General features: G+C 47.0%; 1 protein-coding gene and 1 pseudogene across 3 annotated transcripts; one reads left to right on the top strand and one right to left on the bottom strand.

The window, feature by feature from the left end:
• Positions 1-1,883: 1,883 nt before the first annotated feature.
• Positions 1,884-3,743, bottom strand: LOC123097132 (uncharacterized; annotated as a pseudogene).
• A 221-nt stretch (positions 3,744-3,964) lies between these two features.
• Positions 3,965-6,603, top strand: LOC123098939 (uncharacterized). Of its 3 annotated transcripts, XR_006448046.1 has the most exons (4): positions 3,965-5,251; positions 5,676-5,757; positions 5,831-5,896; positions 6,243-6,603. XR_006448046.1 is itself a non-coding variant. In XM_044521020.1 (3 exons), the coding sequence occupies exons 1-2, from the start codon at positions 4,063-4,065 to the stop codon at positions 5,878-5,880; spliced, it is 1,239 nt and encodes a 412-aa protein (XP_044376955.1). In that variant the 5' UTR covers positions 3,965-4,062; the 3' UTR covers positions 5,881-5,896; positions 6,243-6,603. The 3 variants fall into 3 exon arrangements, 1 of the variants encoding a protein (XP_044376955.1); XR_006448045.1 differs by having other exon boundaries at positions 5,676-5,896; XM_044521020.1 differs by lacking the exon at positions 5,676-5,757.
• The last annotated feature ends 12,657 nt before the right edge of the window (positions 6,604-19,260 follow it).

Below are 19,260 nucleotides of genomic sequence, written 5' to 3'. Positions count from 1 at the left end.
ATTGATGTTGGGATGTTCCAGTGACATAAACATATCCCTGATTTTTGATGCTATTGTACATAGGAGAAACACATGAACCCTTTGATCTTAATGTTGTGGCCGGGTGATTGTGCCTTAATTATCTTATTGTGCCACTCTAACCCCTTGTTTGTGCATTTTGGAGACTCAAACTAAATTATAATAGTAGCCTCTCATAGTGCAAATAATAAATACCCAAAATTACTTAAAAAAAACTACAATTACACCATTGATAAATGATTATTATTTCCGAGGCCTTCATCTTGTCAAGTTAGATACCTTCCTTGGTAAGAACGAGGCATGTGTCCTAAAAAAACAACTTCCGATGTCTTTCATCTTGTCTAGTTCATTGACAGATAAGACCAACAATCTGATTTGAAAATAATGCTGATTTATATTCTTAATAAATATTTTTCCATCGAAATTAATTGTCACTCAAACGGATATATCTAACACTGAAATAGTGCTAGATACATCTATTTGAGTGACAACTAATTCCGGAGGGAGGGAATACTATAAAAGAGATATTTTACACTCATGTTCCCTGGTGTTTTTAACGGGGTATCATGCTCAGAGGCTCATGTTGCTGGCCTAACAAAAAGAAGTCAAGCACAAGAGTTAAAGCGGTTTTCTTCATCAAGCATGGCAAGGCTAAACTATTCTCGATAAATATGAATAGGTTGAGACCATGTAATTTGCTCTCAATAATCATCCATTTCGTAAATTAGCCTTTTGAAATTATCCTAATAAATAAATAATTTAATCTGGTAGTTCGTCATCGGTATGCAAACGGGTTTTGTTTTTGACAAAGAGGCCTCTTTGACAAATGAGATAAACCAAGAAGGCGTTGATCGTGCTTAGCTGTGTTGTGTTTTTGAGTTTTTTTTTGTTATTTGATTTGACACGTGGGAAAGATGGTGTATTTTGTTTATAATGTCGTGTTTTGCTTGGCACCGTGATTTTGTGTTATTTATTACCCCCTCCGTTCTTTTATATAAGATGCATTTGTTTTTTCAAAAGTCAAGCAAGTGCATGTGTTGACCGTGTTTTTAGCAAAATATATCAATATCCACAATACGAAATTTATATCACTTGATTCATCATGAAAAATAGTTTCATATTTTATCTATTAAGTATGGCAGATGTTGTCAGCTTATTCTATAATTTTGGCCAAACAATTAAGTGGTTGACTTGCACAGAAACCAATACACCTTTAAACTCATACTCCGTTTGTCCCGAATTACTTATCGTAAAAATACACATATTTTTAGTTTCAAATATATCTATTTTAGTTGAGTTTGTGCAAAAATCAAATTAAATACATCTATTTTAGTTGGGAAACGTTTACTGCCAGGACACCGGCCGAAGCGTTGCACCGGACGCACACGGGCCTGGCGATCGCTTGATCGTACGACGGGAGCACCCCCAGAAAAAAAGCAACGGGACCACTCTTTTTCCAATCGTTTTTTTCCTCATCTCCTGCTTCCCCACGAACACCTCATCTCTTTCTTCCCCACGAACACAGACACCATGGGCACCTGCAGCACCAGGAACCAGCCCCCGCCCGCGCTACCAGCACACACGCCTCCGCCCGCGACCGCGACCGCGGCACCCTCCCCCATGCGCGCGCCCCCTCACCCCATTCACGGCTTCCATTCGTCTCCTGCTGGAAGCATCTCACGTCCCTGACGGTTGAAGCTTTTTCCACCAAGGTTGAAGCTTTTTTACCCGACAGTTGTAGCATCTGCGCGATGGGTCACGCTGGTTCCATCATCTGTCAACGAGGTCGCAGCTTCCCGTCGCCGCACTGTTAGCACACAGCCACCAGGGTGGTAGCAAAAGTGCGCACCGGTGGTAGCAAAATCCTAGTCAGCGTGGTCACCCGTGTCGCCGTTCGTCGCACCACCGCATGCCGGTTGCACCACCTCACACCGGTTGCAGCAAATTCGCTCGCCGATGGTAGCTTTCCCGCTGCCGGTTGCAACAAATTGGCAACCTGTTTTCGCCTGCCACACTTCGTCGTCTTCCTGGTTGTAGCAAAAACGACCACTGTTTGTAGCTTTTCTCATGCCGTTCGCAGCAAAAATTGTGGATAAAAGCTTAACCGCGAAAAACACCTTCGAGCGGCGCGGGAAAAGCTTCAACCGGTCAGTGAAAAGCTTCAGCCTTGAAAAAAAAAGCTTCAATGGCCATGGAAAAACAGCTTCAACCCGGTATGGCCATTGATGGCATGAGCCAAAGAGCTCTAGCCATCGCTACGCGGAGCTGCAACCAGAGAAGGCAGCTGCTACATGTGTGGAGCCGGGGGCGAGGAGATGCATATGGCAACCGACGACGAGGATGCCGCGGTGGAGCTTCAAGCTCCGTTTTTCTCGCGGAGGTATGCTGAGGTGTCGGCGGAGCTCGAGGCCGTTGCAATTTCTATCCCAGAGGGGAGGGGAGGGGGGGTGTGGGGAATGACTGCGAGGAGGACGAAGCGGGGTTTAGATCTGAGAGCATCTCCAGCCGCGCCCCAGGAGCCTTTTTTTAGCACCGGCGTTAAAAAAATGTCCCAGTCGCACTCCCACAGGCTCGTTTTGCGCCGGATTTAACAAAAACTAGGGCCGGCGCTCGCAAGGCAATCCCAGGAAATCGGGGGGCAGCTGGGGGCGCCGGCATTAGTTTTTGGCCGCAAAAGGCCCACTGCCAGCCTCTATTCTCTCTCTCCTTCCTTTTTCGGACTACTAGGCCCACCACGTGCAGTGCCCGCCGCCCGCATGCAAGAATCTCCTCCATGCTCTACCAGCCCCCATCCGCCGTCGCGGCCTGCGCCGGCTCCGGACAGGCAAGTGCGGCCGGCGAGCGGGCGCGGTCAGGACTCCACCGCGCCACCTGAGCTCGCCTCTCCGGCCGGATCCCGCGGGCGCGGCCGGCTCACCTCGCTGCTGCTCAATGCGGCAACCGGCCTCTGCCTCCTCACCGCCGCTGGTCGCGGCCGCCTCCTCGTCGCGCGCCGGCCTCTGCCTCGCCACCCGAGCTTGTCCAAGAACGCGCCGTCACCGTCGCCGTCTAGCCTGTCGGAGCCGCGCCCGCTCATCATGTCGGTGGCCGTGGTCTGGTACCTCTTCGTGATTGCCTGCACGGTATCCCCGTTGCCCACCCCGCCGAAGCACGCGCAGTGCAGTGGCACGAGCAGCGCGGTCCCGGCGTCAAGGACGCCGCCGTTGGAGTCCCTGATCCAGTCTATGGCGGTGAGGCCACCGTAGAAGCGCGAGAGCGTGTCCCCCAGGCGGGAGACGTAGCGGACGGAGGTGGCCCTGCGAACGCCGCCGGAGCAGGCGCAGGGGACCGGCATGCGCAGCGCGAGGCCGGACCGGGAGGATGCGGCCGGCCGGGCCCAGGGCGGCGAAGTCGATGGCGTTGGCGGCCAGGATGGCAAGCGGGTCGGCGGCGAAGAGCGCGGACAGCTCGGCGAGTTTGAGGTCGGCGTGGAGGGCGGAGGAGAGCAGTGCGGGGCATGCCGTGGCGGAGGCGCAGGGCTCGAGCAGCGCGGGCTTGGACGCGGCGCCGGGCGGCCCCGTGCAGGCGACCGCGGCGAGGAGGAGCAGGAGGAGGAGGCGGCGGTGGAGTGGGGTGGGAGTATGGGAGTGTTGACTTAGAGGCTCACGGTTTCCGAATGGCGGCCGGTCGGGGAATGCGCCGTCGCCGTCGCCGGCCAGCCTGCTGGAGCCGTGGCCGCGCTTCATCGCCACCGAGTAGGCGATCCGCTAGCCAGGCGGTTCGCGTGGTGGTGGTGGTGATGGCTGGGTAAAGGCAACGAGTGAATAAATATCTATCCCAGGCTTAATTTTTCGCTGGCAGCCCCACAAGCGGTGGAAAAAATGCCTCCCGAAGACTCAACGGCTGGAGATGATCTGACTGCCGCTATATCGGGCGGCTGGGGCGCGATGGGCCGGTGCGTCGGCGCCCATCAGTCCCCATTTTAGTTGAGTCCCCCTACCCCTTCACTCGAGTCTCCACTCGACGCAGACTGCGGCCAGACTCCCGAACCCTAGCCTCGCCGGAATGAGCAGCCCCTCCGCCGCCGCATCGTCGCCGGCGCCCGCGCTGGACGGCGGCGTCATCCTCGAAGAGATCCTCGAGGAGATCCTCCTCCGCCTCCCTCCGCAGCCGTCCTCCCTTCCGCGCGCATCCCTCGTGTGCACGCGCTGGCGCCGCATCCTCTCCGACCCCGGCTTCCTCAGCCGCTTCCGCGAGCACCACGGCCGGAACAAGCCACCGCCGCTACTTGGCTTCTTCGACGAGGAATTCCGCAGAGACAAGCGGCCCATCTTCAAGCTCACGACGATGGGCCGGTGGGACCGCATCCCACCCGCGCGCTTCTCGGCGCCATGGATTCGCGGCGAGGGCTGGGCGTTTTTCGGCTGCCGACATGGCCTGGCCCTCCTCATCTGCCAGAAGCGCCGCGAGGCCGTCGTGTGGGACCCCCTCACCGGCCACCAGCGCCGCCTTGCGTTTCCACCAGGGTTCTGCAGGAAAAAGGGGAGGTTCGTCCAGAACGCGGCGGTGATGTGCGCCGCCGCCGTCGAAGACGGGCATGTGCACGGTGACTGCCGCTTCACCCCATTTAGATTGGCCTTGGTAGGCAGTGATTCTGACGGCACACACAAGTTTGCTTGCCTCTATGAGTCGGAGTCCGGTGTGTGGGGGGATGTTGTCTCACTAGAGACCACACGTTCGACATGTGTATGTGTTGCAAAACCCAGCGTCCTGGTTAGAAATTCATTTTGCTGGCTGGTTTCTGGAGGTGGCATCCTCGAGTTTGATTTTGAAATCCAGAGCCTTGTGGTGATCCAGAAGCCAGCAGACGTTAATGTAGCAGCCTACCACTGGTCCTTTCTCGTTGTACGGACACAGCACAGCGGTCTGGGCCTTGCTGTTTTTTCCGAGCCAGATTATCAGAGCGGTACCATCCAATTATGGGAGAGAAAATCTAACCGTGATGGTGTTGTTGGATGGGAACTGCAGAAAACCATTCAGCTAGATGGGCTCTTTTCATTTGGACTGACCGGGGAGCCAAATGCGTTTATGATGCAGGGGTATGATGAGGACAGCAATGCGATTTTGCTATCAACGTTTTACGGTGAATACATGCTCCAGCTTGAGTCCATGCAGTTTATAAATCTTATTGAACACCAGAGCGCTTGCATTTTTACAAGGACCTATTATCCGTACAGAAATTTCTATGTTATAGGTAATCCCTTGTCCCTGTCTGCTCTAGGTGTATTTAGCATGTTCTTTCTAACTATTGGCAACTGGCGAGTGGCCGAGTGTGCAGGAACTATGCTAAAACTGTATTACCAAACCATTTTATATGTAATGTGTTATTTGATTTCACATGTGGAATGCTATGTTTCTTGATTGATCTTGATATTAATGATATATTCATAATAGTTATTGGCATCTTTACTATCATACATGGAGAAACGTTGCTTGTTCATTGAACCTGAATAGTGGTGAGTATTGTCATCAGTCACTTAAGTTTCTCAAGTAAAAGTAATGAGCTTTTTTTTGACCCATTTGGCATTGCTGGAACGAATCCTCCTCAAAATAGTAATTCTATCTGAATACATTTCCTCTGAACAGCTAAACAGTCCTAACATGTATTTCATTACTAGGTAAACGATGATTGTCTACCTTGCACGCCTAGCAGTAGATATGGTTTCATTTCCCCCATTCCTACCTTTGTCGTCATAAAGGGTAGTTTTGCCTTCTCATCGGTTTACCTCTTCCATGAATTTTCTTCGGTTTATTGGGTTTCTTTTGCTTGTAGGCAGCGGTGTTGGTGGTCGAGATGGTGGAGCTGAAATGTCAGTGCATTAGATGATTGTCCCATTAGGTATGCTAATGTGCTATGTTTGTTAAACAAGTGATGTGGATTTATTGTTTTTCTACATCGACAACATACATAAATATAGACGATCCAAATGCTTTATATAATATTAGAACTGAACTGGGTGTAATCATTAGCAGAGATCAGTTGGTGATGCTGTCCTTGGACAAGTGAATGATGCTTCTGATTTTCTTTTATTTTGGTTATCCGATAATTACAGCGTAGATGAATGTGTGTCTAGAATCCCAAATGGCTATGCAATATGATTCCAAACTCAATGATATTCATTTGTTTCTTGAAGTGAAGCATTTGTCATATTTTCCCTGCAACTAACAGGGCATCCTTATTCCAGGCTTGCACGTTGGAGATTTCAGATGCAATGCAAGCTGATTTCTGGAGGCATCTTATTGTTTTTTTTTGACTTGGTGGCGGGCCACATGTTTGAATTAGTGACATCTCGGTGATGGTTATTACAAACCTCGCAATTTCATTGTATCTAAGCTGCATTAGTACTGTACTATTATTGTATATTCTGTTCTTTGCTTTGTAGTGTCGAGAACGTAGACTGAAATATGCTTAGATGCCCACGGGTTAGTTATTTAACTAGTAGGAACTCGATGACTACATGTCAGATGGCTTCAATTGTTATGTCATGTCCTAGCAAGTGTGTACTGTTTCAGTTGAGTAATGAGTGGGACTGCCTATCTCTTTCAGATTTGAACTCTTTTTATTACTTGTTTGTTAGTTTTGGCTTTGAAAATGATTAGAATTGATGCTGCTGTAACCGCAAGCGTGATGAGCATGAATACTGGAGAATATATTATATATCCATAGTTATGCTAGTAAGGAACTGATAAGGAGTTCTCTTAAGAAAGAAATTTTGATGAAAAGTTTACTGTGTACATAGTACATACTAAATTTCCTATCTGAAGAGTTTCTCCAGGTATGTACCAATCATCATACTAGTGAATGCTTCTATTTTGTAGATGTCAATATGAGTGCTGACCAACATAGTTTCATTTTATTAAATTTCATACGGCCTATGAACATTTTTTTGTTATAATTAGAGCCAGTTATTGTGATTTGTGGATGTAAAAATGTTTGTCCCCCCATTAACTTAGTTTCAATTCTTGGGCACATGCTTGGAAGATGTGAAGGTCTCGTAATGATTTGGATGTAACACAACACCCATGTAATGTGAGCAATGGCTGAGAGATGTGAACCAACCGCCACGCAGGTGGAGGGATGAATTGTGGGGCTGGCTTGGTTGTAAAAATATACCGATTCACCAGCAGAAAAGGGTATTGGCTCAGACGGCGATGATTTATCAGCAGGTGTGTCCTACAGAAATAGTTACTTTAACTTGCAGGCAGCATCCATACATTTGCCTTCTTGTACATGGTTTGTCCTACTGAAATACTAGTTACTTTCAGCCCCTTGCTTTACGCTGAATCACTATTTTTTATGTGGATCCGAGAAATGTTTCTCTTCTTTGTCTTGAAAAGAACCAGCCATCATCCGTGCCTTGATGCGTATATCTTTTCCTTCTTTGCAGAACTGTGTGCATCGATTCCTATTCCTGTGACTGATAAGCAGAGTAATGCACCTGTTCGACCTTCGCCGTTCAGGAATGCATTTCAATGGGTGTTGGAATGTTGCCGTAGAGGTACAGAGCAGGGCATGTGGTGAATAGCACCGGAAGTTTCTGAGTTCTCTCTAGCCTTTGCTTATGAAGTGTGAACAATGCAACTACTTATATCCAGATACAGAGGTATTATTATATTCCAAATCAATAATGTGCGCCAGGTGGCTTTAACATAAAAGAAAAACTGACCCCTGAATGTTCTTAATAAGTTTTGATTTATTGTTTTGACCACATAAGACCAGTTTCCAAGTATGAAATACTAGAACTGTTACTGTTACACCTTTTTTTTCCGCGGTGTGTCCTTCCTGTGATTGTCCGTGCAAAATGCAAAAAGAGAGATTCATGTGGACCCACACAAACTGGCCCGTAGTTAGCTCTTCTGAACTTGGCTCGACAATAAGTTAGCCCAATGCGGACATGGAGTATATGCTCCCGAGCTCAAATGCTCCCTCATGAACAGTGAAATCGAAAAAATAGTAAATAAAATCAAAAAATTCTGAAATTTTTTGCGGTAAACTTTGACAAATTTTTGCATGCTTGCAAAATTTCAGCACGACATAACATTCGTGTAAGTCGTGAAAAAAAAAACAAAATCGATGTTCCAAAAATGCTAGTTTTGAACACATTTTGGAGTGACGATTTTGTTTTTTTCGCCACGCCTTCCACGAATGTCATTTCGTGCTGAAATTTTGCAAGCATACAAAACATTTGTCAAAGTTTATCACGAAAAAAATTCAGATTTTTTAAAAAAAATTAACTTTTTTTCTTTCGATTTTACTGTTCATGTGGGTGCATTTGAGCTCGGGAACAGAATAGTACTTTCGGCCCAATGCAGTATTCATACTCTCAAAAAACATCATTGAGATACTCATTTGCAATTCAAAATAGCATTCCGACTACAGTGAGGATTCTGTTGGCATGAGTTAGATAATCACAATTTGAAATATACGCCAATTTAAAATAACATTCGGACTATAGTGAGAAGTATTTGTTCCTGGATGAGATACAACTTAAGCAAACAGAATGATAAAGGCAGCTACGGAACGGCACACCTCCCAACTTCCAAGAAAGAAGGGGCGACTTTCCTCCTAAGGGCTTTCGCCGCCACTAGTTTCCCTTGCCTCCGAGTGCCTTCCGGTGGGGGGCTCACCTTGGTCTGGGATGGTATGTAATCTCTAGTCGCCCTAGCAACAGTTAGGGGTAAGTCTAGGTGTGTGGCCTACGGTGGTGAAGCAATGTCGCGATGGGCAATGAGGAATAAGACCTCCCTGTCATGTCCTTTCTTCGGTGATGTTGTTTGGCATTGGTAAAGGGCGTGTGGAGCTTCAATTTGGGCCAGATCATGGGACTCATTTTTTTGGCGTGGGTTCTAGCAACCAAACGAAGAAGTTTTTGATTGTCTAGGCGACTAGCGACATCCTACTAAGGGGTGGCGTCATGACGTGATTTTGTTCCCTGGTTCCTTTTCCATCCGATGAAGCTCAGCCAAATGCAACTTTGTTGGGGAGCCTGCAAGGTTTGTGCCCCCCTCCTCTGTCTGGCTAGAGTTGGGATTATCTCCTGGCCCTCCTTTGTGCTAGTTTCTCCATGATGACAATCTGGTCACACTGTGGTCGTCGGCGTCTTATAGTCTACATCCGCAACTTATCCGCCGCTGCTTCTTCAAGCTCCTGGGTTTCAACAAGGTTGCTCTAGTAATACGAAGGCTTAGAGGAGGCAACAAGCTTTGCTAACAGCGTGCTGCCAGTGGATGCGAAAGGGAGACAATTATGATTTTATCAAGGACTTTCTTACGATTTCATATTCTTTTAAGGATGTTCTTCTAAGTGTTGGTTTTTATCTAATACATGGCCTTGAGCCTTTCCACGAAAAAGATATGAGATACCGGAACGGAAAAAAGCACAAAAAATATTGTGCTTTCACGCCTCACATAAATAACATAAGGTGTGCATTATATAGAGGTATGAAAAGGTACTAATATTTGTTGGCCTTCATTACTTCATATAATATTATCAAGTCCTAAAGCTCCTTGTCTAGATCGCCAAATTTAATGTTGCCCAAAAGGAGTTACACCAACTTAAACCTCAGCTTGCTGACCCTTCCAGGGTACACCTCCCCAGGCACCCTCTCAAGCCAGTCCCTGTGTGGCGCATCTTCATCACATTCTGTCCATCAATGGCCAATAGACCTAGCTATTGACATGATGAATATTGCACAATCCCACCCATGCTTGAGTTGATGTATCCTATTCGATGTCACCTTCTTCCACAACCAGTAGCATCCAATGAAGAGAGGTGCTCAGATGGCGGGTGGCTTGGGAGTTTGTGTGGCGAGAGATATTGTGGTGGACAAGTCCCGGAGGATGGCGAGTGGCATCGAACACCAATAAGGACCGGTGTGTTCCTCTTTCCTGATCAACTTTCTCATTGCCATTCGAAAAAGTAACAGCCCACAGGATGTTTAGGTCAACTCCCATAGCAAATGTATCTTGAGCTCTGTGAGCAAAGAATCGAGCAATGTTGGGGGTCAACATATCATATGTGATCATCTCAAATCATGTTTGCCATATGATTGAAGAACATATGTATGTTGCTTAATGTCCAACTGAACCTATAAGGGAACTTATGTTGTGGTGTGAGTTCTTGCCAACGCATTGTCCATTCTCTTGTCCTTGTGCTTTGTCATTCTTCTTGAGAACAAGTTCATAGATCATTGATGGCGCGTGTTGCTGCGCCCATCGGTTTAACGTAGAGTGATAGGAATATTCGAAACATATAAGGGAGATTGAAAGTAAAAGGTTAAATATGCACGGACCTTCAAGTTTTTTATGTTTGTTAGTAGTGGAAGGGATTATTTTCAACTTAATGTTGAAGGACTATCAAAATTGATTTGCTACAAATAATTTGGAACCTGTCTTACACAATCCTTTTTTTGTTCTAATATCTACCTGAAAAATTATGTTGATAATGAGGGGAATTCCTTAGTTCACTGAGTAGGTAACAAACATAGTCGAACAATTAGCATACAGAATGAGATAAATGTTATATTATTTTTAGAGCGAATAGTTACAGAGGCCGGGGGGGGGGGGGGGGGGGTGATCCCTCATTTTCAGAGAAAAAAAGCTGTTAGGAATAGTTAGTATGAAGTGTACACCTATTTATCAGGTATATCTTTCTTTTACAGTTTTTGCACTTCTTGTCTTGTGTAATGTAAAGAGGAAGTATCATCTATAGTGGCAGTCTATAAGATGTAGAATTTTAAAAATATAAGCTTATGCTTGATTTCCTGAATATGATCTTGATATCATGATGACTGCATCTCAGGTATTTCCTTGATGGTGTTTGAACCTCTGATCTTATATTGCTCCCAAACAAATAATAGCAGTAGATTAAAGATTTGTCGCTCTTGCCATTTGCTTATTCTGTACCATGGCAAAGCTTTTACACTGCCCATGGAGTCATGCATCAACTTTTCTCTGTTCATTCCTAACCAACACACTTACGCGTGCTCTCATTCCAGGTGGAAAATTACTGTGTACAAGGCTGCATTTGCCACACGGAACCAGAAGTTGAGGTCGTTCTGATGTGGGCTCTGACAAGAGTGGACATCGTCAACTACACAGGGACTCCAGCTCAACTTTATGTTGTCGAGCAGCTATTGGCAAGGGCGCCGAGGATTAGATTGTTGACAATAATAATCTCGGAGGCTGAGGATCCTTCACTGGGCAACATTGAAAGCTTATGCCCTGCAGGTTGTCTGCTTGAGCTTGTACGGTGTTAGAAGAGTGGAGGAATAGGTGACCTGATAACTGACTTGCTATTAGAGCTGTGAAGCGTACATTTTTTGTTTTCTTTTGAGGGATGCACACATCTGTCCGTGAGAGACTGAAGATGAATGCATACATATGTTCATTGTACATGTACAAGTTGGGCGCGAAGCATTATTGTATACAGTGGGTATATACGGAATCATGAATAATGACTGAAATAGAAGAATCTCATATATTGGATTTACTCATATCATGGATGTGATCAGTTCAGTCTACTTATTTGTTTGTTGCTGCATTTGTTGTCTTGGGGATGGACCTATTATTATTATGTAATTTTTTTGGACGCCCATGTCTGGCGACGGGTCGCGAGGAGCTGCTCCCATCGAAAGTTTTCGTTCGTCGGGGGCTCCCAGCGAACTATTTTAGCCGCCCCGATTGATCGGTAGGAAGGAGGCTTGGGGTGAACCCCCAATTTATTTATTTTTTCCAAAAACAATGCCATCAATAAAAAAAGGACCCTAAATTGCCATGATCTAACTTATGAAAAAAAATGCCATACTACTTTATAAAAAAAATCCCATCTCTCTAGTTTATAAATATACAATGAATATGATTAAAAAAAGGGTTGTATGAACTACAAAATGAAAAAGTCATGCTAAAACTTTAAAACTGTCATCCTTGGGACAAAAAATGCCGTGAACAAAAAACTGCCATGTGAAAACAAAAAGAAAGAAAAAATGCCATGATAAAAAAGGGACATCTCTTAATAAACAAAAAATGCCAGCTAAAAAATAAAAAATGCCATCCCTTAATAATAAAAATGCCATCTCTTAATAATAAAAAGTTTCATCTATTAACATAAAAGCACCATCTCTAAATAATAATAATAATAATAATAATAATAATAATAATAATAATAATAATAATATGCCATTTTTATAAAAATGCCATGCACTTAGTAATAAAACTGCCATGCCATTAAAAAACATAATTTGCCATGTGACCATTGCAAACATTTTCTAAAACCATGTCTTAGATTTTTTTTATAAAGTTCCCATGATGTGCAGAACAAAATTTTAGAAAGTTGCCATCCATGATTTTTATAGAATTTATATACAAATAATATTGATTGTCATGATGTACCATTTAAATTTCCCATGTGAACATTGTATATTTTACCAAAAATTTCCCTAGTTTTGTAGAACAAATACCCTAAAATTTTCTTGTCACCGTTTTCAAAGCTTCTTAATTTTCTATGGTCTAGGAAATTTAATTTTCCATGTGAAAATTTTCAATTTTTCAAATTTTTTTCTAAACTTGCGTTGATTTCTGATTTTTTTTCTACGGTCTGTTACGTGACCACTATTAACATTTTCCAAATTTTGCCATGCTTTTAGAGGAGAAATTGCTACATTTTCCATCTGACCAATAATTTCCATGATTTTAGGACACAAGAATTAGTAAACTAGTCATCGACTTTATAACTTTGCCATGATTTTATGACACAAAAGTTTTAATTAGGCCATGGATGGTAACTATGTAAAGCAACCATGGAACATTCATTGTTTTGTCGATGGTAACCTTTTTTATATGATTTATTAAGCTATTTTAAAGTTCCCCAAGACTCCGATCGCACTCGCCGGCCGGCCATTTAATCGCCCTACGGGGCGCTCACAAGCAGCCAGGTTTCAGAAGGATCCAAGCTTCGATGCCGGTTTTGTGAAGCTTACGGGCTGTTTATTCCTGTTATTTTTGTTTTACTTTTTATTTTTATTAATTTAGTTTTTTCTGGTTGTTTTCCTTTTCCTTTCCTTTTCTTCTCTTTTTTATTCTTTTTCAGAATTTCACAAACATACAAATGTTCTAAATCTTCAGAAACCATTGTTTGAATTTTCGAAAAATGTGTATGTTTTTTTTTAATATTTTCAGAATTTCAAAAAAATTCACATTATTAAAATTTGTTCGTGATTTTTAAATGCTCGGAATTTCAATAATTGTTCAAAACTTGAAGAAATGTTTAATTTTAGAAAAAATGGTTGGGATGTGAAAAATTGTTCGTGAACATGTTTTGAATTGCGTGAAATATTTTTGAATCCGTGAATGTATTTTATTTCACATACATTTTTTGAATTGGCGAACATTTTTGTTGTTTTGCCTGATTTTTTGAATTTTCGAACATTTTTCTGATTCATGAATATTTTTTGTATTTCATGAATTTTTTGATTTTGCGAACGTCCTTTGAATTCGCCTACATTTTTTGAATTCGCAAACCTTTTCATAATCACGAACATTTTTTGAATACATGTGTATATTTTTTCAAATCCACAACCTTTTGATTTTGTGTTCGCAATTTTTTAAAATTATAATTTAAACTGACATAAAAAAACTACGAGAAAAACGAAAAATAACTGACGTGCGCCATCTGGTTGGGCTAGGCCCATCTCCCGCGTATATCCTAGCAGCGCCCGGTTTACCCCTCAAAAAAAAAAAGAGCAGCGCCCGGTTTAAACCCGTGAGAACGTCAGATAGCTATTCGCGATGAAATTTTTTGTGTGCGAGTTGTTCCTGATTTCGACGTAATCGATCCTCGGAAAATTCCAACACGCGCTCGCCATGGCCATGGAGGAAGGAGCACGCCATGGCGGCCTTCCCGAGCCTCCAGCCGGAGGAGGACCCGATCTCATCAGCCCCCTCCCGGACGACCTGCTTCTCCAGGTCTCGCCCGCCTCCGCTGCGCCCGCGCCGCCGCGCGCACCAGCCTCCTCTCCCGCCGGTGGAGCCGCCTCTGGAGCCGCCTCACCGAGTTCACCTTCCGCGACGTCGCGCCACGCTTGCTCCGACCCGCGCTCGACTCCCTCGTCCACGTCCCCGACGTGTCCCTCCTCGACATCCACGTCCCCGAGCCGCCCCCGCGTCCTCCTAAGTACGATATGCTGAACGTGGCCGACGTCGCCTCCCTGATCCGCGCCGCCGCCGGGCTCTCACCGGTGGAGCTCCGCTTCAACGTCTCTCGCAGCCCACTTGCCCGCCGGACACGCGACCTGCCGTACCTTCCCCCTCCCGTGAACCTGCCCGGCTTCCACCGGGCCACATCCGTCGACCTATGCGGGTTGGACCTCTTCCTCTCCGCCGCCGCCGACCCGCCGGCAAGCTGCTGCATGTTCCCCGCGCTCGAGGCGCTGTCCCTCTCTGGCTGCCACGTCGACGCCGCCGCCTTGCTCCTCCATTGCCCGCGCCTGCGCGTGCTCAGGGCGGCCGGCTGCTCGCTCGGCCACGCCATCCGCTCGGCATCCCTGCAGGAGCTCGTTCTGGAGAACAAGCGCAAGTCGACAGGTCGCGTGCACGTCGACGTCCCCGCACTGAAGCAATTGACACTGTCCATAAACACTCCCGGCGAGCTCAGATTGTCCATCTCGGCACCCATTGTGGAGAAGGTTCTGTGGCGGTGCTGCTATTCCAAGCCGGCTGCCGGGATCGGTCCTTGGGGCCTTGCAATGGTGAGGCTCGAGACGGCGGAGAACAATGCCGGCCTGTCCCTGCGGATGGAGTCGGACGACAGCAGCCTTGTGCGTTTCCTTGTCTCCTCTTGCTCACTTTACTTACTTATTATTACTGAAGTTGCCAACTAATTAAACTAGTAGTATTAAACTTATTATGGATGATATATATTACTGTCAATTGTTTTTGGCAGGGCTCATTTAGTTTTCCACAGACCGAGCTCAGCCTTGCGCAAGAAATAGAGGAACATCTAGTGCTTACAAACTTCTCCGTTTTGGATCTACATTTCAACACAACCGGGTGTAAAACGTAATATGTTGGGAACTGCTCGACACCCTAAACCGGGGTGTGGCTATCTCATTATATAGAGGGTACCCCAAGGGGTACAATACAATGTTACAGTATATTACAGAGGCTACGTATATACAGTCTAACACCCTCCCTCAATCTTAAGTATGGCCTGAAGTACAAAGCAAGTTAAGATTGCGCCTACAGCCTACAAACTGTGGTTGTGGAAGGGACTTCGTGAAGATGTCAGTAAGTTGATCCTTGGATGAGATAAACTTGATACAGAGTAGCTTCTGTGCAACACGTTCCCGAACAAAATGATAGTCAACCTCAATGTGTTTTGTTCGAGCATGAAACACCGGGTTAGATGACAGATAAGTAGCACCGATGTTGTCACACCACAAAACTGGAGGCTGAGCCGGAGAGACACGCAACTCTCTCAATAGAGACTGTACCCATATGATCTCAGCAGTTGCATCAGCAACAGCTTTATACTCAGCTTCAGTACTACTGCGAGAGACTGTGGCCTGCTTACGAGCATTCCAGGCGATCAAGTTAGAACCAAGGAATACCGCATATCCCCCCGTGGATCGCCTGTCATCAGGACTACCAGCCCAGTCTGCATCAGAGAAAGCTGAGAGCTCACACGACGGTGCAGGCTGAAGAAGCAAACCATAGGAGGCAGTAAGACAGACATAGCGCAAAATACGCTTCACAGCTGACCAATGAGATGTCCTGGGGGCATGCAGAAATTGACACACACGGTTGACTGCATAAGAGATATCAGGCCTGGTAATAGTAAGGTATTGCAGACCACCAACAAGACTGCGATACTCAGTAGCATCATCAGACGAGAGAGAGTCTCCATCAAGGGCAGACAACCGATCAGTGGCAGACATCGGAGTGACAGCATGTTTGCACTGAAGCATTCCAGCACGCCGCAACAAGTCCAGGGAGTACTTTTTCTGAGTAAGAGTCAGCCCAGCAGAAGAGCGGGAAACCTCCAGACCAAGGAAGAAATGCAGTGCACCTAAATCCTTGACAGCAAAGTTACCACTGAGAGCAGTCACAAGGCGATCAGCAGCAGCATCAGAGGAACTGATGAGAATGATGTCATCAACATAAACCAGGAGATACATCGTAACCTCAGGACGTTGTAGGAGAAACAATGACGTATCAGCAGTGGAGGGAGTAAACCCAAGGGCCCGAAGAACAGATCCAAGGCGAGCATGCCATGCTCGAGGGGCCTGCTTGAGTCCATATAGCGCCTTAACCAGTCGACAGAGATGATGAGGACGTGCCGGATCAACGAAACCAGGCGGCTGACGCATATAAACCTCCTCCTCTAGAATGCCATGGAGAAAAGCGTTCTGCACATCAAGCTGACGAAGGAACCACCCACGAGTAACATCAAGAGACAGCAATAATCGAATGGTAGTAGGCTTGATGACTGGACTGAACGTGTATTCATAATCAAGACCATACCTCTGTTTGAAACCCTTGGCGACTAGCCATGCCTTGTATCGTTCCATGGAACCATTAGCATGTCTCTTGACTTTAAAGACCCACTTAGAATCAATGACATTGACACCAGGTACTGGAGGAACAAGACGCCAGGTGTCATTCTTGTGAAGAGCCTGAACTTCCTGTTCCATGGCGGCACGCCAGTGAGGGATGCTCAGTGCAGCCTGAAAGTGACGAGGCTCTGCAGTGGGATCGGCAGTAGTATGGGCCATGCATGCAGCAAGCCACGCAACCGTACCATCCGTGCGTTCCTTCGGACGAAAAATGTCGTGCTGGCTCCGTGTTCGAGGATGAAGAGCAACCGCAGGCTGCGGCGACGAGGCCGGCGTGGGACCAGGTGAGTCCGACTCGGAGGAGGCCGAGACAGAGCCTGTCGGCGAACTGGAGACCGAAGCAGGGCTGGTCGGGGCAGGTGACAGCACTGCCGGGCCAGTCGAGGCGGCGGCCGGCGAGCCCAGCACCAGTCCAGGTGAGGCGGCGGCCGGCGAGCCCAGCACTGACCCAGGCGAGACAGAGGCCCGCGAGCCGGGCGAGGCCAAAGCCAGCCCAGGCGAGCCAGGCGAGGCGGGTGCACGTGCGTCGGGCGAGGCCAGCGCCGGCCCAGTCGAGACGGCGACCCGCGAGCCAGGCGCGGGCGCACGTGTGTCGGGTGAGCCGGGCACCCGCGAGGCAGCCTCCACAGGTGAGGCGGTAGCGGGTTGACGGGCGCCACCCGTCATGCATGGCGCATGCACGTCCGGAGCGCGAGTCACATCCACGACCTGTTCATCAAGAAGCTCGAGACGGGCGCCGCATCCAATACCTGCAGCATGATTTGGAAGCAACGCAGGGGCATATGCAACATCCACAAATTGATCAGGCGAAGGTATAGACACAGGCACTGATGACATAGGAGTGGTAGAGTGAGTCGGAAGTGCACGAAAGGGGAACACATTTTCATCAAACACAACGTCACGAGAAATGTAGACGCGGTTTGTTGGAACATGTAGGCACTTGTACCCTTTGTGGAGGGAACTATACCTGAGAAAAACACACTTCTTAGACCGAAACTCTAGCTTACGCTTGTTATATGGACGAAGGTGAGGCCAACATGCACACCCAAACACTTTAAAGAACGTGTAGTCTGGGATTTCATTGAGCAAGAGTTCAAGCGGGGTTTGCATTTTTAGAAGTCGTGAGGGAAGCCTATTAATAAGAAAACAGACTGTGGAGAAAGCATCACTCCAGAACCGAAACGGAACAGATGCATGAGCTAGTAAGGTTAGGCCAGTTTCAACGAGGTGACGATGCTTACGTTCGGCAGTTCCATTCTGCTGATGTGTATGAGGACATGACACGCGATGCGAAATCCCAAGTTTGTTAAAAAACGAGTTGAGGTTGTGGTATTCACCACCCCAGTCGGATTGGACATGGATGATTTTCTGTTTAAGAAGACGCTTAACGTGTGCTTGAAACTGAATAAAAACATCGAACACATCAGACTTGCGCTTAATAAGATATAACCAAGTAAACCGACTATAAGCATCAATAAAACTGACATAATAATTGTGACCACTAATGGATGTCTGGGCATGACCCCAGACATCAGAAAACACAAGCTCAAGAGGATGTTTCACAACACGACTAGGCTCTGAAAACGGAAGTTGGTGACTCTTGCCCTGCTGACAGGCATCACAGACAGTTTCAGCAGTTTTATTGGACACAACTGGTAGCTCATAACGATGCAACACATGACGAACTATGGGAGCTACAGGATGACCAAGGCGCGCATGCCAGTGAGTGGGCGACACACGGACACCACTGAACGCCTGAGGAGAAGACTGCAAGGAGGGTGTGCGTGACGCATCAAGTGCGTACAAGCCATGGCGAAGACGACCGCTAAGCAGAACGGCCCTCGTGTCCCGATCCTTGATAAAGAAACGAAAAGGGTGAAACTCAGCAAAGACATTATTATCACATGTAAGTTGAGGAATAGACAACAAACTACGCGTAGCAGAGGGAACACGAAGGACATTGGAAAGATGTAGTTTGCGAAAATTGTGTGCAAGGAGAGAAGCCTGACCAACATGAGAGATGCGCATACCTGCTCCACTGGTGGTGTGCACCTGATCATGACCACGATATGGCTCCTGAGTAGAGAGCTTACCCATCTCGCCGGTGAGGTGGTTAGTAGCTCCGGTGTCCATATACCATGTCGGATCAATGGAGTAGGACGGAGTGTGACCATGATCATGACTCGTCACGGCGGCGGCGGCCTGCTTGTCGTTCCCTTTACCATTGTTGCCGAGGCTCAGGAAATCTTGCTTGTAGCGACGATGGCAGCGAGAGGCGATGTGGCGCTCAAGGCCACACAGCTGGCAGGCCTGCGGGGCACCGCAGGAGGAGCAGCAAGCAACCGGCCGGTTGCCCCCCGTGATGGATGGCGCATTGCCACGCGGGGCCGGCTTGCCACCGGAAGATGATGACCGCGGAGGTTTGCCGCGAGTCGCGGCATTGGCGGAGGCAAAACCTGGTGAGACACGACGCGTCTTGATGCGCTGTTCGCAGCCAAGGAGTCGGGCGTAAAGCTCGCGAGGTGGAAGTGGATCATCACGGCCATGAACGTTTTCAACGAGATTGTCATAATCATCATCAAGCCCGTTAAGC

This window comes from Triticum aestivum, chromosome 4D (assembly GCF_018294505.1).
Source record: "Triticum aestivum cultivar Chinese Spring chromosome 4D, IWGSC CS RefSeq v2.1, whole genome shotgun sequence".
Lineage (NCBI taxonomy): Eukaryota > Viridiplantae > Streptophyta > Magnoliopsida > Poales > Poaceae > Triticum > Triticum aestivum.
This window is presented reverse-complemented; position numbering and strand designations above follow the sequence as displayed.